The following is a 25,656-nucleotide window of genomic DNA, read 5'->3' on the forward strand; positions in this document are numbered from 1 at the left end:
AGAGTATTTAACTATTCATTTATTAATTACTCATAGAATTTAAGAGAAATTAAACTAGCAACTCCCACCCTCGTCTTCTCCACACCAACCTCCTCCTCTTAACCCATCCCACCCCAACACAAGCTCCCAACCACCACCACCCCCACCACCACCCAGCACCACAAACTCTCTCTCTCTCTCTTCCCCTCACAATCCTCTACACCCCCTCACATACCCACTCCGCCTCCGCCTCCATCACCAACACACCCTTCACCACCCACCCTGAATCTCCATTTGGGCCTCCCCCTTCACCTAAAGGACATACCTTCAATATCGGCAAAGCCCCCCCCCCCACCTCTCCTCACCACAACCCTCGCCAACGGTACCTTCTCCGTATAGCCCCTCCCCCTCATCATAACCTCACCTCGACATCCCTTCCCCTATGCCTCTGGAGGAGGAAGGCAAAATCCCCCCGCCTCCACCACAGGAGAATGAAGAGATGGACCCACCCAACAACCCCCTCAACTCGTGTGATCCTCTCTAGATCGCATGGAGTTCGAGTAGGCAATCAACATCCTGCTCGGTCGAAGACTCCAAGAAGCTCCCATCACCAGGGTGACCGACCATATAGACATCCATGTCCTATGGCCCTACGTGGATGCCAAGCACAGCGCATGGAACCATTAGCATCCCCATCGTCAATGCGACGGATACCAATGGACCCCCCTCCACTGCTTGCCCCATCACGTTCGAACTTAGGGGCGAGAAGCCTGCCTACTAGCGTTGACCCTTTCTTCTCAAGCCTTTTATCTAGGAGCAATATTGCAAGGTGCCCCATCATCTACGAATCGATCTCGCCTACTTGCCCATCTGCCACCGCTTCTTCCACTCCAAGCCTAGTATGTATGTATGTATGTATATATACATACATACATATATACACACACACGTACATATCTATGTACACATACATACATATATACATATGTATGTATGTATGTATATGTAAGAGACAGAGAGACATACATACATATGTGTGTGTGTGTGTGTGTGCGTGTGAGAGAGAGAGAGAGAGAGAGAGAGAGAGAGAGAGAGAGAGAGAGAGAGAGAGAGAGAGAGAGAATCATGTACACACACGAGAGAGAGGGAGGGGGCGAGAGAAGATTGGTTAGAAGACAAGAAATAAAAGCATGCAATAAAACTATGCAAAGATCTAAGAGTCATTAAACACATGCAAAAAGAAAAGCATGCATATCAAAATCCATAATTGTAATTCAATTTAAGAATTTTTATTTAAAAAACATATTCCTGCCTCCCAAAGCATGACTCAATCTGCTTATCAATGTTGGGGATAATGCTTTGGATGTGCTGGCAGACTCAAATTTTTTAGTGGCCTTCCATAAATGGATGTGCTTTTTGGCCTCTGACCAACATTCACAAAAGTGACGTGAAATCAAGAAGAAAAAACGCCAACAAAAAAAGCTTGTGGATCACTTTTGCACTACTATTTGAGCTATCGAACGTAATAATTTTGATATGGTTAAGGGAGCAAAGTTATAGTACTTTTAAAAAAAAGTTGCCACCTAGTATTGAAAGTACTTTGCAAAGGGTAGTATTTCTTATCTCCCTCTATGCATGGGAAGGCCCAATTGGGCCGGGACCTTAGAAAGCACACAAGCACACAACCTTACATATTCATTCTAATTGACTCTCTCTCTCTCTCTCTCTCTCTCTCTCTCTCTCTCTCTCTCTAAGATAGAAAGAGAGAGAGACCATGTAGATAGTGGTAAAGACATGTTATAGCTTATCTGTTAGAGCTTTAAAACCTTTTACGATCATTATTGGGAGATCACTTTTTCTTGTTGGAATTAGGGTTGCACGAAAGCACACAAAGCTTGGAGAAGAAGAAGCAAGAATGCACACAACACAAAGTGTATTAGATTGTGTCAATGTACAAAAGATAAGTTAGCCCTAGAAGGATGGGCGTATATACAAGCCGGGGGAAAAAACCTCCTAAAGAGGGAAAAAGTGCCCCGGCGGTCCTAAGTGTGTTCACACACATCACTGCCTATATATATGGCAACAAATCCCCCCTGGGAGTGATGGTGTGAACGAGAGCTGGCACTCATGTATAGGGGAGTGCCATGCCCGAAGTAGATCAATCCACAAAGGGGAGCAAGCCTAAAGCTTTGCGGAAAGCTTCGAACTTCTCACGAGGAAGCGCCTTTGTGAAAAGATCGACGAGGTTGTCCTGTGTTGGCACATAGGCCAAGCTGATCTCTCCTACTGAGAGTCTCTCCTTGACATAGTGATAATGCACCTCAATGTGCTTTGTGCGAGCATGAAAAACTGGGTTTCTCGCAACTGCCAATGCGCTCTGACTGTCAGTGAAGATAGAGGTGGCAGACTCCTGTCCAACACCCAAGTCAGCCATAAGCCGTCTGAGCCACACACACTCAACCGTAGCTGTGAAAGCTGCCCTGTACTCAGCTTCACAACTAGAAGTGGCCACAGTAGGTTGCTTCTTGCTCAACCAAGATATGCATGAGCTACCGAGCATGAAACAAAAACCACTTGTGGACACTCTTGTGTCATAGCAACCAGCCCAATCTGAGTCCGAAAAAGCATGTAAATCTGGCAGCAACGATCCCCCCTTGGGATAAAACAACCCAAGATGTATGGTGCCACTCAAGTAGCGAAAGATACGTTTAACTGCCTTCCAATGCTGAGACCCTGGGCGGCTATGCATAAACTTGCTCACCTGTGAGACTGCAAACTGAATGTCCAGCCTCGTAATGCATACATAAATGAGGCAACCAACAACTGTCTGATAGAGTGTGACATCAAAGTGATCTCCAGCATCATGAAGACTCAACTTCAAACCTGTCTCCATTGGAGTAGCAATAGGCTTGCAGTCTTCAAGGCCAAATCTCTGCAACAATGTCTCAATATACTTTGTCTGACACAAAGCAATACCTCCATCACACTGCTTAAATTGTATCCCCAAATAATGATGCAAATGCCCCAAATCTGACATCTCAAAAGAGGCATTCAAATCAGCCTTAAAATCAGCAATATGACTCTCATTTGGTCCTGTGAGCAACATGTCATCGACATAGAGAGCAATGATTAGATGTACACCATCCACACGTTTAACGTACAAAGTGCTTTCTGTTGGACTGTTCTGAAACCCATGTGCAGTCAAATATGCATGTATCTTTTCATACTAAGCTCGTGGAGCTTGCTTTAAACCATATAAAGCCTTTTTCAACCTGCACACTTTGTTTTCCTGCCCTTTTTGAACAAAACCACGAGGCTGCCATACATACACCTCCTCATGCAAATCTCCATTCAAGAACGCAGTCTTTATGTCCAGCTGATGTACATTCCAACCATTATGAGCTGCGAATGCACAAATGCTACGAATGGTAGTCATACGACAAGTGGGAGCAAAGGTCTCATCAAAATCAATGCCCTTTTCTTGAGCATAACCCTTTGCAACAAGTCTAGCCTTATAGCGATCAACACTGCCATCTGGCTTTCGTTTCAACTTAAAAACCCACTTACATCCAATGGCCTTTTTACCAATAGGCAAATCACACAAAGACCATGTACCATTCTTCATTATAGCATCATATTCACTTTGCATTGCAGCCAACCAATTTTTTGAATTTTGTGCCTCATCAAATGAAAGAGGTTCTTCCTCTTCACACATACTAGACACAGCCAAAGCATAACAATCTGATGTATAAGAGGCATGCTGAAAACCTGAACGAGTACGACTAGTCATAGGTGCATCAATCTTACTATCACGCAAGGTTTGCACTAGCCATTTAGGCATACCTCTAGCTTGCTCATTTTCAGCCCTATCCTCATGAATTACATCCTGTAAATCTGCATCAAAAATAGGCTGATCTATGATGTCGTTTGAAATCTGCATAGGCTGAATATTTGCCTCATTAGGACTTACATTTGAATTCCCACCTGTAAACAAAGGCAACAATGTATCAAATACATCCCGTGAGCTCACACCTGTCTCTTTGGTACATGATAACAAAGGCTACACAGCATCTTCCACAAAAACATCTCGACTAATCAAGATACGCTTTGACTGCGGATGATACAATCTGTAACCCTTGCTCTCAGCACTATAACCAACAAAAATGCATTTGATAGCCTTATCATCCAATTTTCTGCGTTGTTGCACAGGCACTAAAGCATAGGCCAAGCAACCAAAGACACGCAAGTGACCAATAGAAGGCTTCCTTCCATGCCAAGCTTCGTATGGAGTAATAGACTGCAAGGCCTTAGTGGGACACCTGTTGAGTACATATGCAGCACACATGACAGCCTCAAGCCAAAACGCATGTGGCAAAGCTTGGCTCTTGACCATACATCGTGCCATCTCCATAAGTGACCTGTTCTTCCTCTCAGCAACACCATTTTGCTGAGGGGTATACGGCACTGTATATTGGTGTTTTATCCCACGACTAGCCAGAAATGCATCAAACTCTTTAGACATGTACTCCTCCCCTCGATCAGAACGGAGGGTGCCCACAGTACAATTGGATACATTTTCAACCATAAGCATAAACTGTTTGAAGCACAAAAACACTTCGGACTTTGCCTTCAGTGGATATACCCATGCATGCCTTGAGTAATCATCAATGAAAGTCATGAAGTACAAGTGTTTACCAAATGACGGAGTTTGCATAGGCCCACATACATCACTATGTACAAGCTGCAATTTGCGAGTGGCCCGCATAGAACCATCCTTTGGAAATGCAGAACGCTGCATTTTGCCCAAAATACAGCCTTCACAAACATGTTTCAATGGTGCCTCAAGAAGGGACAATGAAGCAACCATATCAAATTTCTGCAAACGCAGCAAACTAGCAAAGTTCTGACCAAAACGAGCATGCCATAGTTTTGCATCTGAAACTGCCTTTTCATCAGAAACTGCATTTGCTGAATCTTCCACACACTTGTCATAAGAATTGAGCCTATATAGCCCACGAAACAAGGTGCCAGATACAATAATCGTATCACCAGAAGTCAAATCATGAACATTACATCTGTCATCCACAAATTTGACTACAAGTCCAAGTCTAGCAAGCGCAGAGACAGACAATAGATTCTTCTTTATCCCTGGCACATACAAAGCATGTAAAAGTGTGAAAGCACTGCCATTTACAGCAGTAAGCATAATTTTACCAATGCCCTTCACTGGGTAAGAAGCATTATTGGCACATGTGATAGTATTTCCTTTAGGGACAGCCTCAAGAGAAGTGAACATATCACGATGCGAGGTAATTGCTTTGTAGCACCACTGTCAAAATACCATACATGAGAGTCAACAGAAACTGCCAAACGTGCATCATGTACAGATGGGTCATACTGGCAATATACGCTAAACGCCCATTCTGTATCCTGCAACAACATTTGCAGAATCTACATTTGTAGAAGCATCCGCTATTGTGGCTGCATTTGACTCTTTCTTCTTTGCCTCTTTAGCCTTTAGCTTAGGGCAATTCTTAATGACATGATCATTTGCCTTACAATAGTTGCACCTGGTCTTTTTCTTGCCTTTATCAAGAGCCTTCTCAGACTTATTGTTGCTACCTGTGGAAGGAGAAGAAGTTGTAGACCTACTAATAGGAGAAGAAACAGTGGAAGGGGCTGCCTTACCACTTCTTCTCTGCTGGGGGCAGCAATAAATGCTTCATCAACTGCACGCTGCCTGGCCCTGTTTTGCCTGGACTGCGCTTCTTGCAAGAGCTTGTTGACTAAAGTATCATACTTGACAGCATCAGGTCTGTCCTCATTAAGAAGTCTCCACGTGGAAGCAAAAGTCTGATATGTCTCAGGTAAAGTATCAAGAACAGTCTGCACAAGAGAATGATCAGGAATAATCTCACCTGCAGAAATCAACTGTTCTTTGAGATCTTTAATCTCAGCAAGAAAAACATTCATGTCATCATCTTCTTGCATAATCTTCAATTCTAGCTCTTTACGCAAGTAAGCGATTTTTGCCTCGTTACGACCTGCATACAAACTAGCTAGAATATCCCAAGCCTGTTTTGCTGTTTTAGCTGAACGAATATGTGGGGTGATGTTACGTTTGACAGAAAGTGCAATCAAGGCATGAGCCTGCGCATCTTTACTATCCCAAACGAGCTTGTTCAGCAGTGGGTAAAACAGCAGCAACAGTAGAGCTGCTAGAACCTGCAACATCCTCAACAGATCCTACATCCACAGAACCTGGACGTACATCCGTACCCTGCACAATGTTTCACACTCCTTTTGCAACCAAAACATGCTGCATCATGTATGCCCAAAGTGGGTAGTTGCTGTCTCCATCCAGTTTGTCTTTAACAGACAACATGCGAAATACATCATTGCTGTTATCAGCCATGGCCACTGACTGAAACTGATGCAAAAGCTACCTGTAATGAAGCAAAGACTGAACAAAAGACAACTTGTGCTATATGCCTGTTTTCCAGAAAACTGCACTGTCAAAATTTCTGCAGAAAATGACGAAAACACCTGTGCAGAACTTGAAATGCAAAAATGGAGCCCGAAACGACCTCAGATGCAAATTCTGAGAACGCCAAGCCCTATGGGCTTATTTGCAGAGTATAGGGACCTGCAAGTGCTCGTGAAAACTCACCTCAATTGGAGAACGTGAGTCGGAGGGTGCTAGCGGCGTAGCCCTGGGAGCCGATGCCTGCTCTGATACCAATTGTTGGAATTAGGATTGCAGGAAAGCACACAAAGCTTGGAGAAGAAGAAGCAAGAATGCACACAACACAAAGTGTATTAGATTGTGTCAATGTACAAAAGATAAGTTAGCCCTAGAAGGATGGGCGTATATACAAGCCGGGGAAAAAAACCTCCTAAAGAGGGAAAAAGTGCCCCGGCGGTCCTAAGTGTGTTCACATACATCACTGCCTATATATATGGCAACATTTCTTTTTATTAGATATTTTCACCCTATTATGGGTTAGTTTTAATTGAAATGCAACCGAATATAGATAATAAGATTACTTACTTTTAAAAAAGGAAAGTTTAGCATGTGATTACATAGCTCCTTTTGTTGTAACAATTATGGAGATTCAATTCTAGTGCTAATAGAGAAGCGTGAAAACATTCCATAATCAAGTTCTTGGCCCTCTTGCAATGTTTTTGACATTTCCATCACCTAGTAGGAAAGGTGATTAAATCAAGGAAAAATTTTGGTGTGTTTAGGAGGCAAACTCAATTGGCATTGATTTTGGCTTCACATCTTCTTCCATGTTGCCAAAAGTTTGAGTAGGTCATTTCATCCCATGAAACAAGCATTGAATATTCTCCCCCCCAACACACACACACACACACACACACACACATTTCATCAAGGAAAAATTTTGGTGTGTTTAGGAGGCAAACTCAATTGGCATTAATTTTGGCTTCACATCTTCTTCCATGTTGCCAAAAGTTTGAGTAGGTCATTTCATTCCATGAAACAAGCATTGAATATTCTCCCCCCCAACACACACACACACACACACACACACACACACACACACACTTCTTTCTTTCTTTATTTTTCTTGTTTTCAATAACTGGAAAAATGATAGTCTATAGAAATATCATTGTTTGTGTATATTATTTTTATAAAATAATAATATTCAAATATACATATGATCAAACATTATAAATGTACATGTAGATTTATTTGTAAAGAGAATACTATTTAAATGTGATCAAAACTTGATATTTTTTTAAGGCTTTCAAAACAAGTCCTTAATTGAATCTCCTTTTACAAAATGGGAACCACAATTTCTACCTTAATGAGTGGCATTGGGCATATACCTATCATGCTTGAAAGTAACATGAGAGCTTCTAAAAAAGTTATGGAAGGCCAAATGTAATGTGACATAGATGACAGTTCAAGAGCAAAAGGAAAAAGATGAGAGCTTCTACCAAAAGATATGGAAGGCCAAAAGTGATGTGACTCGTGGATGACAATTCAAGGATAGTGGGATTGGTGAGCTACCCTTGACCTAAAGGGTGGATGTGGCTTGTACGACATATGTAGTGTCTCAAAAGAATGTGGCTTATACAACAAATCAGGAAAGTAGGATTGGTGGTGAGCTACCCCACACCTAAAGGGTGGTTGTGGCTTGTACAACATCTCTTAGTGCCATAAACGAACATTTACTTTATTAGTCTCTTTTTGTAGGGATGCTTTAAAAAATGTTATGGACCTTATAGGTCTTATTGTGTCACAAAAGAATATTTCCTCTATTTGTCTTTTTTGTAGGGATGCTATGAAAAGGGTGTGGAGCTAATAGGTCTTATAATAGAGAGCCTTGTCTCTCGAGCAATGATATAATGTGGGACTTATGGTGGGTCACTAGATCTTGTTATGAATGAAAGTCTTAGGTATGTGCGATGTTTGTGTCTTCCTTCTTAGTTTCTAAACTCTCATCTTTAAGGGCCACGAAGGCACAACATTTCAAATGCTATGAGGAAGCCAACCTCTTGGCTCATTTTGGATGACATGTACATGTATTTCACAAGTGTTGATTTTTGACGTGTGTATTGCAAGTTTTAAGGCATATTGGACGTAAAAAAATGTTCAGTTTTGAGAAAATATAATGAAAGGTGAAAATACAACTAGTTTAATTTTAGAGAACGTCAACATAAAAGGTAACCCTACACTCAAAAAATAAACCTTGGGTGGCACAAAAAATAGATGATCTGATTCCAAAAATGAGGGGGTGCTTTTATGGCCCATGTGATGGGAAGGAGGAAATGGAAGTGGTACACCCAATGATCTTGGGGTTAGGTTCCTTCTACACTTAGTCACCCATTAATGCTTGTCCATGTTGTTAATATATCATTATATTACTATCATATTACCCAAACCATAGATCTCACATAACATCGGGTAACACTTAGGGGGCATCATGATGGGAAGATTGTGTGTTGCATGTAGGCTTCAAGTGCCTAATATTCTTAGTCCCATTCTAGAGGGCTGAAATGGGCAGTTGAGTAGGGCACATGATATTTTGGTAGTGTCCATGGTCCTCATAGTGGTGCAGACTAGTGGAGCTATATCCATGACCATTGGGTTGGGAACTTGAAGGAGAGAGACAGAGAAAGAGAGGGAGAGAGAGAGAGATTGCCAAGCCAACGGACTACACGACTACACAAAAGTGGACGGGACTTAAAACTCTAGTAACCTAGCTAGTAGACCACGTTTGATATGGGATGTGGAGCCCAATGCCAATGTGTAAGCCCCAATGCTAGAAAAAAACCATCCTTTAGTGTATTTTGCGCCGGTTAAAATTCAGAAAAACCGATTGATTTTATTCTCGTCTTGACAAAACCCGATAAAAGTTATAGGGTTTTAATTATAAAAACCGGTTAATAATAAGATTTTGAGTAGGGAAAACCGATTGTACTCAGTCTTGTCTTTTTTTCTCAGTGGGTGGGAAAAAAGTTTTTTCTCTAGGAGTGGTAAGCCTCTCTAGCATTGGTAAGCCCTATTCTAGAAAGAGAGCAATGATGAGGGAGGGGGGGCAGAGAGGATTTTTTTGTGATGGGGAGCCCAATGCCAATGTGTAAGCCCCATTCCAAAGAGAGGTGTGGAGAGAGAGAGAGAGAGAGGGGAGAGGTGGAGAGAGAGAGAGAGAGAGAGGGGAGAGGTGGACATGGCTTCCTTTCAGCGGAAGCCGTTCGTGCCCCTCAACGGTTACCAACTTCCCCCCCTCTCCTCTCCCACCATCATCCACTCATCATCTCCACACCCTTTCAGCCCCCTCGGCAATCGTTGAAAATTTTGAGGTAAGAATTGGTCTCCTTCATTAGATTAGGGTTTCCCTAAATGCATGTTGATGTATTAGGGTTTCCACCTTCTAAAAAGGTTCGTATGATGGCCTTTCTCTTGCCCTCTTTTGCAATTTAGGTCAGAAAGTAGGGATTTGCACAGGAGGCGAGGAGTTAGGTTCTCGAAAACGATGAGGTTTTAAGGAAAGTAGGGGCTATGAGGATTTCAGAAAATGGGTGAACAGTTGAGGGATTAGGGTTTTACACAGGAGATGGTTTGATTTGCACGCCGCAGAGGGAAATGGTGCTGGAAGTGAACCAGTTGGCCCAACATGATGATGTGCAGAGAACGTGCAATAAGAAGAAGAAGAAGAAGAAAGAGAAGAAGAAGAAACTGAACGTCTTTCTCCTCCGCACACATGAAAATCCAGACCTCAACCAGTATTGGTACTCCGCCAACACCATTGCCGTACTTGTTAAGGTACTTTCAAGCATATCATGGTGAATATTATGATAAATTGTTTGGCTCATCATGGTTAATCATGAATACTTGTCACGTTAAACCTATCATGATGGCTTAGATTAATTTTTAGGCTTGTCTTGGTCAATTTTGAGTATTTGTTAAACAAATCAACAAATTTCTTAAGCATGTCATGTCCAGTAGGGTTTGTCCACAGACCCCTTACCCCCCCACCCAACAACATACACACACACACGCACACATAGCAATCACGTTTCATGCCTGTATGGGTTTTATGCATGTCCCAAAAATCGAACTTATTTCGTAGAGTTTCCTACAAATTTATGTGCAATTTTGTGTGCACGCACTTCCACATGCATGTGTGTGTGTGTGTGGTGAGAGAGAGAGAAAACACACACATATACATATGTATATAGGGACACATGTGCGTACATACATTTGTACATGTATGTATATATGGATAAACATATGTATGTATAAATATGCATACATATAATATACATACATACATACATACATACATACATACATATATATATATATATATATATATATACATTTGTACATGTATGTATATATGGATAAACATATGTATGTATAAATATGCATACATATAATATACATACATACATACATACATAAATACATGCATACATATATACATACATACATACATACATATATATATACATATATATATATATATACATACATACATACATACATACATACATATATATATATGTATGTATGTATGTATGTATGTATGTATATTGAGAGAGAGAGAGAGAGAGAGAGAGAGAGAGAGACGCGCACACATGTATTTGATTATAAAAGATATTGCACATTACTGATTCCATTACAGTGGCTTCCCTTGCTATATGCTCAGGAAATAGAGGAAAACGCAAGCACAGCTGCATTTCTTTCCACACCGAGCTTGTACTTCTCTCTTATTGATCCTCATCTAAAGCAAAGCAGCTTCATTTTTGATGTAAGCTACACTTCTTTTGTTTTGAATGTTATAACTGTTTTATTGATGGAGCACTTTAATGTTTCTAATGTTACTCCTGAATTTCGACAGATTGATTTGCAATGGAAACATCATCCAAATTTTGTGAGATGGGATTTCAATCACCCGACGAGTATACCGGACCACATGTGCCATGCCTTTGATCTTGTTGTAATTGATCCTCCTTTTATCACATCAGAAGTGTGGGCCAATTATGCTGAGGCCACCACCCTTCTTCTCGTGCCCGGAGGTGTGTGTGTTCGACTGTTATTTGTAGCAAATCATGTGTTTTTCAAGGTCTTGCTTTTTACATAACTAAGGAGTTGAGGCTTGCATGTCCCATGATCTTAAGATTTAGGCAGATTGTGAAACTTGATTCTATGCTAAGGTGGTATTGTGTGGTGGGTGGGTGTGGGTGTGTGAGTGCGTGTGCGCTTTGGTGTGTGTGTGTGTGTGTGTGTGTGTGTGTGTGTGTACAGGAAAAGTTATACTTAGCACAGTGCAAGAAAATGCTGAGCTTCTGAAACATCTCTTGAAGGTTCAACCACAAGTATTTGAACCATCTATTCCTCACCTTGTCTATCAGTATACCTTTTTCACAAATTACCAAACCAAACACCTATCAGTGCATAACCCAGAAATCACTAAAAGCTAGCATAATCTTCCCCCACCTTATAAAATTGTATTTACACACATGGATGAATTTCAGTACAAGTGACAGTTTTCTTGGCATACAAGTGAAAGTTTTCTTGCCAGCTTTTTATCATCCTCCAATCTTTGACTTGCTTGTGCTGAATATGGCACCTTGCGAGTCATCCTGACATGGAACATTTTTATTTCTTCTTTTAACCATTTTTTTGAAATTTAAGATACTCATCTCCATATGAATAATAGCAATGAGCTTAAAGATGTTGAAAATTCTTGTTGAGGATGTCTACAACCATGTGTTCCCCCCCCCCCCCCCCCCCCCCCTCTCTCTCTCTCACTCTCATGCACACACACACACATGCTTGTGCGCACATGCATGCATGCGTGTGCAGAGAATTCTCAAGATGGTAAAAATTTGGAATGTTGAAATAGTGATGCCACCACCTAGGTTTTGTAGAGTAAGTCCAAAATGGGGAATAAAACAGCCAGTATTCTTTTAGCTTTTTTATAACCATGACAAAGGCTTAGTCAACTAATACCGCGAGAAATCTTTGGGCTAAGTCACTTGACCTTAAAGATGTTGAAAAATCTTGTTGACGATGTCTACAACCATGTGTTTCTCTCTCTCTCTCTCTCTCACTCACTTACACACGCATGCACGCACGCACACATGCATGTGTGCACGGAGAGCTCTCTCTCTCTCTCACACACACAGACACACACACACACACACACACACACATGCATGCATGTGCAAAGAGAGTTCTCAAGATGCAAAAATTGGAATGTTGAAATAGTGATGCCACCACCTAGGTGTTAGCAAAGCAAATCCAAAAAAAAACTGTTAACATGGGGGATAAAATGGCCACTATTCTTTTAATAGTAGAAATCTATGGATTTGGTAATTGAATTGAGTAATTTTATATATTGGTAGTGGCAAGCTTTGTGAACTTTTATAACCGTGACAAATGCTTAGTCATTTGAATTTATATAACCGTGAAAAAGGCTTAGTCAACTAATACCATGAGAAATCTCTGGGCTAAGTCACGCCAAAGTTTAAGACATTGAAAGTCAAATTCAAAGCCTCATGCTGTTAGAAGAAAAGGCAACGAGTTGGCATGTTAAAATGTTCATGTATTTTAAATTGGTACATTAATAATGATTTGATGGCGTAGTATTTGCATAGTTAGGTGTATGTGAGTCATCAGCTTTTTAAACTGAGTGGGCATTTCATAACAAGTGATGCTTCATAGAGTTTAGAGAAAAACATGTATCTTTTATGTTAAAATGCACACTAACTAGGCTAGGCTAATATTGGTTCCCTCAAGAACCAATTCTTTCAGCTATGGATTTGTTGTACTAATTCTTTCTATTTGTTACGTCCCTTAGTGCTAGACTTCATTATGGCTAAGTTGTAGTATCTAGTCCATACTATGCATGATGGAGTTGATAGTTATAGTCTTGTGGGTTGACTACCATGAGTATATACCATGCACGTTCCTAAAAGGTGAATTTGGGCATGTTCTTGGATTCATCTAGGTATATATATGGATTTGGAAGTCACCAATCTTTCCAATGGTAGCAAGCCATTGGAAAGGTCTCCTTGTTAAAATAGTCATTGATCGTTGTTGTGCTAATGCATGGATTGGCCCATAAATCATATCGAAGAAAACTATTGCTTATAAATGCTAGTGTAAAAGCATATTATATAGGTACCAAAAGCAGTGTGTTTGGGAAAGGTGTGTACATGTACATGTATATATGTGTGTGTGTGTGTGTGTGTGTGTGTGTGTGTGTGTGTGTGTGTGTGTGTGTGTGTACATACATACATCAAAATGAAGGATTTCTTGTTTAATTCCACAAATAGGTTTATAGATTTGATTTTAGAATTCAAAGCAAACAAAGGAATTAGGTCGTCTACTTGTACCTTATTCCAGGAGGTTCTCAGCCTTGGGGTGTGAGTGTTTGCCAAGCGTTCTAGCATCGACCTTTGGTGGCTCAGCTAACCATAATTAGTTGGGAATACCTTATAATATCCCGATATGTAGTTTATTCAAAGTCTAATGGTATTAGATTTGAAGGGCAGTGCTCCCACTAGTGCAGAATAAGGACTTTCACATAGTGATAATCTTAAACTTTAACTTCTTTTGAAAGAATATCTCTGGTTCTCTCTGATCTCTCTCTTTCTCCTGATTTTTTTTCCTTTTATATAATTTTTTAAATATTTTAAATATTTTTCTATTTTTTAAATATTGTGTATATTTTTATAGTTATCTATATTATGCCAAATTGTTTAGGCATTTAAGATAGCAAAAAGGAAGAATAAGGCATTAAAAGCAAAGAGTTTGAGCCTAGAACAATATAAGTACAGTATTTTATGTTATGCAATGCCATAAAAAAGAAATCATTCTCTACACTTTCAACTTTCAAAACTGAAAGTGTTTTTTAAAATGGAGGGGGGCATGCTCCCTTCTAAAGGAGATAATTGTATCACCTCTCCGTTGTATACTGGTCTTTTATATATATATATATATATATTCTTCCACACGCCATATAGAGTGCACATGACTTTCTTTATGTTGATAATATTTTATATGAGTTAACAGTTTTCTTGATGCACTATCTTCTTTCCATGCAAACACTTTTTGACATCAAACTCAATCGCGTGATCAAAGCTCACATCGTCAAAACAATGTTTACGACCACTTTGCTCCTAGAACTCATTGGTTACGTTCCATTAGATTGAAATAATCTCTTTAAAAAAATCAAGTTGAGTTCCACCAAACTTTAAGGTGGTTTTCTTTACACACTACCATGTGTTTTTCGGTATTCCCTTATAAAACACTACTTTTGCGTGTGCGTGTGCGTGTGTGTGTGTGTGTGCACATGCATGCATATACACGTGTGTGTACGTGTGCATCTACATGTGTGTGTGTGCACGCGCATGCGTGCGTGTAGTTTAAATTTCTAAAAAATATTAAGTTTGCCAAATTTTCAACACATCACTACCTCTTGCCATTTATTTTATCACAGTTTAGTATAGAGCCTCTGCCCTCGAGATGACACTAGGTTGAGAGGCAAGTCTTGCCACTCAAAGTAGGCCGCTAGCATGACTTCCTACTCTTTCATTAGCAATGTAGCCTTCCTCCGAGAACGAACAGCCATGGAGGAAGTGCCTCTAATTTGTTTCTTTTACTAATGTTGCAATGCATTCTATTCTACCTTCTAGACAGGTTCTTTTTAACTAATAGAAGGATCTCTTTTTATGAAATGAAACAATATTTCCCACATTGGATAACAATCATTTGAGGTCGACATTTGTTGTGAAAGGGCATGACTCTTTTTCATACTAAAGAGCACACATCCAAGGGAAAATATGGTAAAGGGTCCTTTAGCAATATTCATGTATTTTTATCAATAAAAAATTGTCTATTAATAACTTGTAATTCTTTGTATTAAGAATGGGTGATAATAAATCTAAAGTCCCTTAGTTTGTCTTTTGTGCGTGTGGTGCTTCTTCATAAAATACTTAGGGGGGGTGTTTTTTATAATCCAACAATGGCTCAATCACAAAAGACAAAACAAAGAGCTTGATATTTTTACAAATAGGCTAAGTTCAAGAATCTTGGAAGCAATTCTTTCTACTACATAAAGGTAACAATATGTTGCTCTCTTTCTTTATGATTGATAGACATAGTAAGGCCTTTCTTGTCGTAAATTAATTAAGATTTCTCATAATTGAAGCACTGAACATAGAGAGAGAGAGAGAGAGAGAGAGAGAGAGAAAGAGAGAGAGAGAGAGAGAGAGAGAGAGAGAGAGAGAGAGAGAGAGAGAGAGAGAGAGAGAGAGAGAGAGAGAGTTATGTAAACATCTACGAAAGGCCAAAATGACATGTTAGCCACAATATATATAGAAGGATCATGCTAGTCTTGAGCTAAATTTGGCGTTTGGAAAAAGAAAGGGCATACACTACAATTAAATAGATTTTATATGTCAAGCATTAAAAATAAAAAGTTAGCTCCTACAATCAATCACTTGTTGTAGGGCTTCATGTAGTTGAAGATCTAAGTATTTCTTCTTGTCTCTACCCATGCATGTGGTGCTTCTTCATAAAACACTTAGGGGGGGGGGGGTTATAATCCAACAATGGCTCAATCACAAAAGACAAAACAAAGAGCTTGATATTTTTACAAATAGGTTAAGTTCAAGAATCTTGGAAGCAATTCTTTCTACTACATAAAGGTAACAATATGTTGCTCTCTTTCTTTATGTGATTAATAGACATAGTAAGGCCATAATTGAAGCATTGAACATGTAACGGTGGTTGTTGGGCTCCAGTCAGCAAACACATCAACACTAAGGGTGCATGGGCGTGGTTACAGTCTGTAAAGAAATTTTAGATGGGTGGGTGATTGTGGTGATCTGATTGGTTGGGAAAAACATTTTCATGGGCTTTCACCCAAGTGTGTAAACACCACAACTCACAGTAGTTTCAAACCCTCTAAGAGCCCAACAGAGCCTTACTTCACAGCATATTTAAACTGTATTAGAATCCATGACATATTGAAACTCTTAGCTTACAGAACCGACATGACCATCAATTGTAGCATGGTTTTATGGATTTTTCACACGAATTCATTGGGACTTTATAGCAATAATTTTCCTTTTTATTACTCGAGACGAGATTTAGCACATGAGGATTTAGAACCAAGACATAATGAATTTTTGCAGATTGGTGAGTTATTTCCCAAAGACAAGAGTAGGTGAGTTCATACAAGTGAGGAAAATCCCTCATGTTATATTTCATTAGTGTATGCCATGAGAAATTTTGGATGCTCACATCATTGTTTCTCTCGATTCATGTTTTTTGCACATTGCTTTTTATGGTTTTTCTATTCATCTATTGGACCTACCGAATTACGAGTGGGTTGAAATAAAATGATGCTTAATGGTTTGGTTTTTGTTGATTTTTTTTGGGTGGTTTTCTCAAATTTAGCATAATGCAAAACCAAAGAACACATAAATTAAAACCTTCCAACACATGGCAAATAACTTGTGTTTTTATAGTGTTGTCCATTCCTAATCTCCCAAAGCTAATGCAAAGAAAACCAAGCAATGAAGTATGAAAATCATGCAAAAAGCATTCACCCTTTCAAAAACCTATAAACAAAAAAGAAACTTTCATAAATAAAAATAAGAAAGAAAACAACACAAAACACACATCCAAGCAATACCAATATTTTAAGAGGTGTGACCTAAATATTATATTCAGTAAAGCCTAATAGCTAGGAATAAAAATACATTTGGGGCTAAGCCCTTAGGCTAGTCCTTAGCAATGGCACCATGTCATCTATGTTCAATTTGGTCTCACTTACCTTGCCGACATACAAATATCATGGGGACTTTGATGAAGAGCTGCAAATACAACTTCCTATTGTGGGTATGCTAGCTTTTGAATTCGAACTTCCTCTCCATTATCACACTGGAAAACTTCCAATGCTGATGAGCTATGAAGAAAGAGATAATATTTCTTTGATGAAAGCAAGGACATAATCCCACACTTAGCTCACTCAAGTAATAAGAGGTGGGAAAAGAAGCTCATGTAAGGAAGAAGTCCAAACCATTCCCAATCATGCAAGAATTTATCAAGAAAGGCATGCACAAGGCATGAAAGAGAGTAGGAGGGAGGGAGAGCTCACAAGACTACGTATTTCTATGGGGAATGACTTGTCCTATTGCTTAATGTCGAAATTGCTTATATACAAGAAGTAGCTATAGTGCTCACACTTGATTGGCCAAGACTTAAAAATAGTCCATGTGGCTCTCTAGTCTAGTTCCAATAAGTGTATACATGAAGTCTATAGACTTTCCCAATATCATTAAGCTCATGTAAGGCTGCTTTATATGTTCTAGCACCATGCTACAAGAGTAATCATGGATTATAAAAGTATGGCACAAGTGTATATAACAAGAGTAAGCCCGGATTACAATAAGTGTATACATGAAGTCTATAGACTTTCCTAATATCATTAAGCTCATGTAAGTTTACTTTATATGTTCTAGCACCATGCTATAAGAGTAAGCCTGAATTACAAAAGTATGGCACAAGTGCATATAACAAGCATAAGCCCGGATTACAACAAGTGTATACATGACGTCTATGGATTTTCCCATGTCATTAAGCTCATGTAAGGCTGCTTTATATGTTCTACCACCATGCTACAAGAGTAAGCCCATATTACAAAAGTATGATACAAGTATAACATAATTCCTTACAGAATAAGACTAGGCAAGGCCATGTTAATAATCAGAGCGATCAATATTATAGAGATATAAGTTTGACATTGCAATTTTCAAGGATAGGATCTTAAACCTTTTTTGTGTGGGAAAAGACCTACTAGATCATATGTTAGATCTTAACAAAATATTTAGAAGTTGGGTATTTCTACAAAGGTAGGGACCTAAACCTTTTTTTACTAGATCATAAGTTAGAATATCTTAACAATTTATCTAGGAAGACCTTTTTTTAATGGGAGAAGGCTTACTAGATCATTAGTTATAAGATCTTAGCAAAATGTTTAGGATATATAGATATGGATTTATGAGTGCATATCATACCCTAGCAGAGCAGTTAGATGTAAAGGAATTGGCCCATGGATTATACACAAGACTAATCCAACATATGTGAAGACGACCATGGAGGAGATTTTAAATTTACACAATCCAAGATTCATTTAAGAGATTGAGCACATCAATTAGGTAACTCAAATTGTGGTTGTTTCACAAAAGATTAAGAAGTTGCACATATGCCTCTATCATTTGTAAATCATGTTTTAGAAAGATATGTAGGTTCTAAAAGTGTACAACTTCTTGGACATATTTTACGTGGTGCTCCAAAGGTGGAAATATATGACTTAAAGTGATCTTTTGGGTTTTTGAATACTCATGTCAATTGGTAATGTCCATAACATTAAAAAATGCTAATGTGCACAACATTCAAAAAGAAATTGCAAAAGTTCTTAGAAATCTTCACTAAGTGTGTGCACATGCACTCAAACTAGTTAGAAAGTTAGAACACATGGACACACTTAGAGAAGTGCTAGATCTTCTAAATTGCTATGAATCCCCTAAAGGGCTAGTTCATGGTGGCAACACATGGGGTGGTACTTGGACATGTGCTACTAACTCATCAGTTTCCCATAATATTAAGGATGTTCTATACCTATCACCACCCAAGATCTCCAAGGGAGTTTAAATTATCATTGGTCATGTGGATTATTGTCATTTATCTTGCATTTTGTAATGGAAGCAAGGTTTCTCTATAGATGATTAGTGGAATTTATGTGGAGCAAGGAGTGTGAAGAGAAGAGACACTCGTAACCTTAACAAAACCTAAAATATAATGTTAAAAGTAGATGATTTATATCATAAAGACTTCCAACTCTCTGTTGTGTGGACCAAGAAGTGTGAATTATATCGTAAAGACTTCCCCCCTCTCTCTCTCTCTCTCTCTCTCTCTCTCTCTCTCTCTCTCTCTCTCTCTGTGTGGACTAAGAAGTGTGAAGAACAGACACCCCTAATATAATTTTTTAGTAAAAAGCTATAATTAACCTTAATAAATCTTAAAATTTAATGCTACAGTAGATGAATTATATGATAAAGATTTCCATCTCTCTCTCTCTCTCTCTCTCTCTCTCTCTCTCTCTCTCTCTCTCTCTATCTCTCTCTCTCTCTCTCTCTCTCTCTCTCTCTCTCTCTCTCTTACATGGTACATGGATGGAGACAAGGAGGGATACTTAGAATATATGAATGCTTTTCAAATACCCATGTCAATTTTCAAAGGCTAATATGCATAACATTTAAAAAGAACTTGCAAAAGTTATTTGAAATCTTCAATGATGGCATGTGTATGCATTCAAACTAATTAGAACACATGGACAAACTTAGCGAAGTGCTTAAGTATCTAAATTGCTATGAATACCGTAAAGTGCTAGTTCATTGGCAACATAATGTGGTGGTACTTAGACATATGTGTTATTAAGTCATGATTTTTCTATAAATAAGGCAAATACTAAGTTGTTCTATTCTTATTACTAGCCAAGATTTCCAAGCGAGTTTAATTTTTCATTAGGTCATATGGATTGTTGTAACCAATTTATCTTGGAACGTGTAATGTTAGCAAGGTTTCTCTATAGATGTTTAGTGAATTTTTCGGGGAACAAGGAATGTGAAGAAGAGAGAACCTTAATAAGGTCTTTAGTAAAAATGATATTATTAACCTTGATGAAACTTAAAATTAAATGTTAAAGATATTATTAACCTTAATAAACCTTAAAATTTAATGTTAAAGCAAGGTTGCTCTATAGATTATTAGTGGGATATGTGTGGACCAAGGAATATTGAAAGAGACAGCCTTGATAAATTCTTTGGTAAAAAGATATTATTAATCTTAACAAACCTTAAAGTTTAATGTTAGAGATATTGTTAACCTTAACAAACCTTAAAATTTAATGTTAAAGCAAGGTTGCTATATAGATTATTAGTGGGATATGTGTGGACCAAGGAATGTGAAAAGAGACAGCCTTGATAAGATCTTTAGTAAAAAAATATTATTAATCTTAACAAACCTTAAAATTTAATGTCAAAGCACATGCTTTATATTTTAAAGAGTTCCATCTCTCTCTTGTGTGGACCAAGGAGTGTGAAGAAGAGACACCCTTAAGAAACTCTTTAGTAAAAAGACTATTATTAACCTTAATAAGACTTAAAATTTAGTGTTAAAGTAGAGTAATTATATCATAAAGAGTTCCATTTGTGTGTGTGTGTGTGTGTGTGTTTGAATAACTATGTCAATTTCCAAATGCTATTATGAATAACATTTAAAAAACTTCCAAATAACATTTAAAAAAAACTTGCAGCAAAAGTTATTGGAAATCTTCACTGATAGCATGTGCATGCACTAAAACTAGTTAGAACACATGGGAAAACTTAGAGAAGTGTGCGAGCTTCTAAATTGATATGGAAAAACTAGTTAGAACACATGGACAAACTAGTTAAAACACATGGAAAAACTTACAGAAGGCTTATCTTTGATTTTGGCTTGATTCTTTAAAGAAAGAAGTGAATCCCACAAAGCAAGCTTGTAGCCACCAACTTGGGGAGGGTAATCTCCAAGAGAGGATGGAGAATTGTGAAGCTTCAAAGCTTCCAAAAGTAGAGGCAAAATAGAGGGATAATAGAATTACACTGAAATGAAGATAATACTGGCATGTAATTACTCAAAGATGAAAATACAAAGGAATGAGGGTCTATTTAAAGATGAGGGAGGCCACTAACCAAGTCCAAGTGGGATCTAGAGGCTTCCAACTTCAGTTTGATCCATTTTGGACCAGTTTAGCTCACTTTTTGATCTAGTTTGCAAGAGGAGAGAGGAGGGATAAAAATATCTCATTTTTTAAATTAAAAATGCAAGGTAATGATGAAAAAAAGGTGCCTCCTTCATGATCCCTTTTCCTCCTTATTGAGGTGTCAAAGTTTGATTTTTTAACTAATAAACCTTAATTTTTAACTAATAAACCCAGTACTTGGTCAACTCTTCATCTAGTGTGAGCATTTACTCATTTTTGGGATATTTTATTTTATTCTTTATAACTAATTTGATTTTTTAACTAATAAACCCAGTACTTGGTTAACTCTTCATCTTATGTGAGCGTTTACTCATTTTTGGAATATTTTCTTTTATTCTTTATATTTTTATTATCCTAACACTTGGATTAATCCTATTGGCCCTTTGAAACCTTATTTGGACCTTAATCAAACAAAATTTAAAATGTGGACCCTTAGGCTAAGGTCTCTTATACACATATTCAATTAATTTCTAATGCACATTGGAAAATTCTTTTTGAACTTCTATTTTAGGAGAATTCATCTTAGATATTAGGAGAAACTTTCTATCCAAAAAATCTCAATTTTGTATTATCTCTCTGTAGAACTTTCTCTCTCTAGGCCAAAACAAGGGAAAATAATGTTTTCTTGTATTTTGAATTAGGGGATGATTATAGAGAATAAAGGGGAGGTTCTTACACCTTTACATCTCAGAAGCTAGAGGGAGGAATCTTACAGTCACCCTCATCATCACTATCTCCATGGAAGCTTGGATCCTCAAGTTTTAATAGTATCCAACCCCTCCGTAGGTTAACATGGTTTCACATACCCGACCTATCATAAGCTACTTTGCTATCTTACCTCCTCTAATGGCCACTTAAACTTTGTAAGATGGTATTGGAACATATAAAGCAGCATTACCCTACACTTCATATCAAATAGGGAACATATAAAGCAGCCTTACCCTACACTTCATATCAAATAGGGAAAGTTGATGGACTTAGTGTACATAATTACTTAAGACTAGTATAATAGAGGCTAGACCATTTTTTAGTTTGGCTAGCCTAAAGTGAAAACTAGTCATGTTGTGTATGTGATTTTTTTACAATAAGAAATACACAATAATCCCCTTGTAATAGGTTTCTTGTGAGCTCTCCTTCTTCCCTCTTCTTACTTTCATGCATACTATTGAATCTTGCTTTGTTAATGGATGCATACTAGGTGGGTTTGGTTGTAGGTTTTCTTCTTGCAATAGCTTCTTCTTCCTCCTCTACCTTTGTGAGAGAGAACCATTGCAAAGACAAATATGTTCTTGCCTTCATCTAAGCATTGAGAGCTCTCCCTTCACCCCTTTAGCAACAAGGAGCATTCTAGTGTGACAACAACAGACCCACAATGGGAAGTTACATTTACAGCTTAAAGGCAAGACCCCATGACACAATGACACAAGCTTTGGCAAGGCTAATGTAAGCACTTAACATGAACATATTTGGTGCCACTACCACGTACTAACCTAGGGCTTAGCTCTTCTTTTTCATCCATTTAAAGCTATTAGGATTACCCCATATTTGTCAGTAGTATTAGGAGGTTACACTCCAAAAAACATACGGTTTCGGAGCATTGCATGTATTAGTTTGTTGATTTTGATTTTGTTTTGAAGTTTATTTTGCATTAGGGCATTTAGTTTTATCTATTAATAGAACAAAACCCTAGTTTTTGGTGATTTACATGAAATTTGAACCTAAGAGGCTTAGATTTCATTGATTTGGCACTGTCAATTTTTTTTATGTATTTCATTTCTTTCATAATTTGTTTCATGCATTATTGGAACTGATATATTAGAAACATGTTAAACCATCAAATAATAATAATAATAAACATCTCGCAACAATTAACTAGGATTAGGATCACACCCCATCAAGTCTAAAAAATCACAAAAACCATCAAAAATCGAGCCAAACTAGCTCTCGGGTAGGAGACATGAGCCCACAATCCCACGCAAAAAGATAAACATGTGAGCCTATAGAGGTAAGTTTGGACACGTGAGCATATAGACATAAGTCTGGACACGTGAGCATATAGACATTAGTCTAGAGACACGTAAGTCGTGAGTCTAGACATGTGAGTTGTAATCCTAGACTCACAAGCCTACAAACTTGATTTTGGAGAGGTCGGTATATCTAATATAGTATGGACCAATTATTACGACCATAAAGACTCGTATGGACACACCTACCTATGCCCTTGGAAGATTTTTATCACATACAATTTGCACCAACTACTACTGAAAAATTTATTATCCTTCATAATTATTGGGAATTAAGTACACTTATTATCCAATAAGTGCACAACAACCCTATCTCATAGGCCCAATTCTTAGATTAACTATACCCTAGGTGGACTCATTTTATGTAAGGAAAATACGTAAGCCTGCAAACAAGAATTTGAGGCTAGAGATGTGAACTTGATACATGATCCTAGACACGTTAACCTACAGACGTGAGCTTATAGACACGAGTTTAGAGGTGTGAACGTGGACATGTGAGCCTAGTTGCCAAAAAAAAAAGTCAATTTGAAAAAAACTTGCATGAAATCATTTTCTGACTTACACCAGAGACACCAGCAGGGACCTTTGATGCAAACACAATGTGGACTACTTATTGAAAATGATAATATAGTCAACTCTAGTGCATCAAATCACACTTCTTCAAACCCACTAAGCCTTTGATTACAACAAACAACTAGCACTCAACACAGTGCCTCTTATTAAAAAGACTAGACTCCTTCACATCCACCTCTATAGTAGCGAGGAGAGTAGCGAGGAGCTTTGGGAAGAAATGAGCTAACATACATAGACAAAAGTGGAGGAACAGTTGAACACCTATAAATAGGAGTTGCCTATGGTCCTCCAAACTCTAGATTCACCAACTGGCTCTATTATAATAGCACCTTAAATTTTATAAAGAAGGCATTCAACTATCCTATTTTTAGGTGTAGCTCTAGTGAAGGAGTGGGAGCAAGACCAAGAACCTCATGGTTCATTCCCACAGGAAGTGGGAATGTTTCGAACCATGTCCATAATGTTTCAAATATTTAGTGATGATCCTAAACTCAGTTTTATCCCAAGCCAACCATGACCAGTAAATAGCCTAACAATAGCAATTTACGATAAATGGGTCATGTCTTCTTTTGTTGTACCACCAAAGGCAAGTGTCCCTTAATACACCCAATAGAAAGAGTATAGAGCACAAACAAAGTGCAATCAAGAGTCCCACTTTCCACCACAAGAGCCTATTATAGAATCACCTTTACCATGGAACCAAGTTCCAATTCTTCTCCGTTTAAACAAGGAACATGGAATGTCGTGTTAAGGACTACCTCATTATAAAGAGATTAACTAATCGGGGAAGTGATTTGTTGTAAACTGGCTATACCATTGGTCGGCTTGCTCCTCAAGAGTTGTGGGAAAGAGAACCAATTGGGCATCATCCCTATTGAGCCCTCGAGAGTTGCACATCATGAGAAACTACCTTACATGATCTTCTACATCCTCAATGATAGCACCTTTAAAGGCTAGTAACCTCACTCTTGCGCTTGGTTAAGAATAGTTGCTAAGAGTTCCAGCCCTTGAGGAGCAGCCATATTTGCAGAAGTAAGGGAGGTGTGGGGAAGAGTAAGAGAATGGGGACTAGGTCTATGGCTTCACTTGAGTGAGGTTAGCAAGCATGAAGAACAACCAAAGGCCCTGGTTTTACGGGGCATACACACTACTTCCACCAAGAAAGCAAAATGTCCTTGACCTCTATGAGCATCCCATCATGATTGCCAAATTTTTAGTTAACCATAGATGAACTATTAGGACTTCTCACTCTACACCTACACTCACTCTACACCAAAGTAAGAGAATGAGAGAACTTAGTGGGTTACGCTCTGGGAAGTATACTCATCAAGGATGATCTATAGTGCACACACATCTTGGAATTACTGAGCCTTTTTCTCTAGCCTCTCTCATTACTCTAGCTAATATAGGAATCTCCTATGCACCTGATTACCCCACATGCTCACACCACTTACTATATGAAACACACACAAGAGCTAGATACAACATAGAAAAAGGCATAACTAGACAACAATTGTAGACGAGCATTCACAAAATGTGTCTGCAATGGTCATCATTTAGTGAGCCTATAGACTTAAGGTTAGGCTAGTAAAGGACAAGTGCCATTGGAAACCATATAGCCTAAACCCATAGGGAAAGAGATCCTATACCCTAAAAATAGAGGGTTTTACGTAACCACATGTTTATGTTCCCCTAATGTAGAAGACATGCTAAGGATG

At 38.4% G+C, this 25,656-nt stretch overlaps 1 protein-coding gene across 4 annotated transcripts; it reads left to right on the forward strand.

Moving 5' to 3' along the window:
* The first annotated feature begins 9,545 nt into the window (after positions 1–9,545).
* LOC147632166 (uncharacterized) lies at positions 9,546–12,213 on the forward strand. 4 transcript variants are annotated; one of them, XM_086808801.1, is made up of 5 exons: positions 9,546–9,813; positions 10,091–10,276; positions 11,142–11,267; positions 11,358–11,535; positions 11,765–12,213. In XM_086808801.1, exons 2-5 carry the CDS (start codon positions 10,097–10,099, stop codon positions 11,938–11,940), a joined length of 660 nt encoding a protein of 219 aa, XP_086664927.1. In that variant the 5' UTR covers positions 9,546–9,813; positions 10,091–10,096; the 3' UTR covers positions 11,941–12,213. The 4 variants fall into 4 exon arrangements, with proteins under 4 accessions (XP_086664927.1, XP_086664925.1, XP_086664926.1 ...); XM_086808799.1 differs by having other exon boundaries at positions 9,556–9,813; positions 9,935–10,276; XM_086808800.1 differs by having other exon boundaries at positions 9,556–9,813; positions 9,940–10,276.
* Positions 12,214–25,656: the final 13,443 nt, after the last annotated feature.

This window comes from Cibotium barometz, chromosome 14, assembly GCF_041138505.1.
Source record: "Cibotium barometz isolate CiBa-2024 chromosome 14, ASM4113850v1, whole genome shotgun sequence".
NCBI classification, from domain to species: Eukaryota; Viridiplantae; Streptophyta; class Polypodiopsida; order Cyatheales; family Cibotiaceae; genus Cibotium; species Cibotium barometz.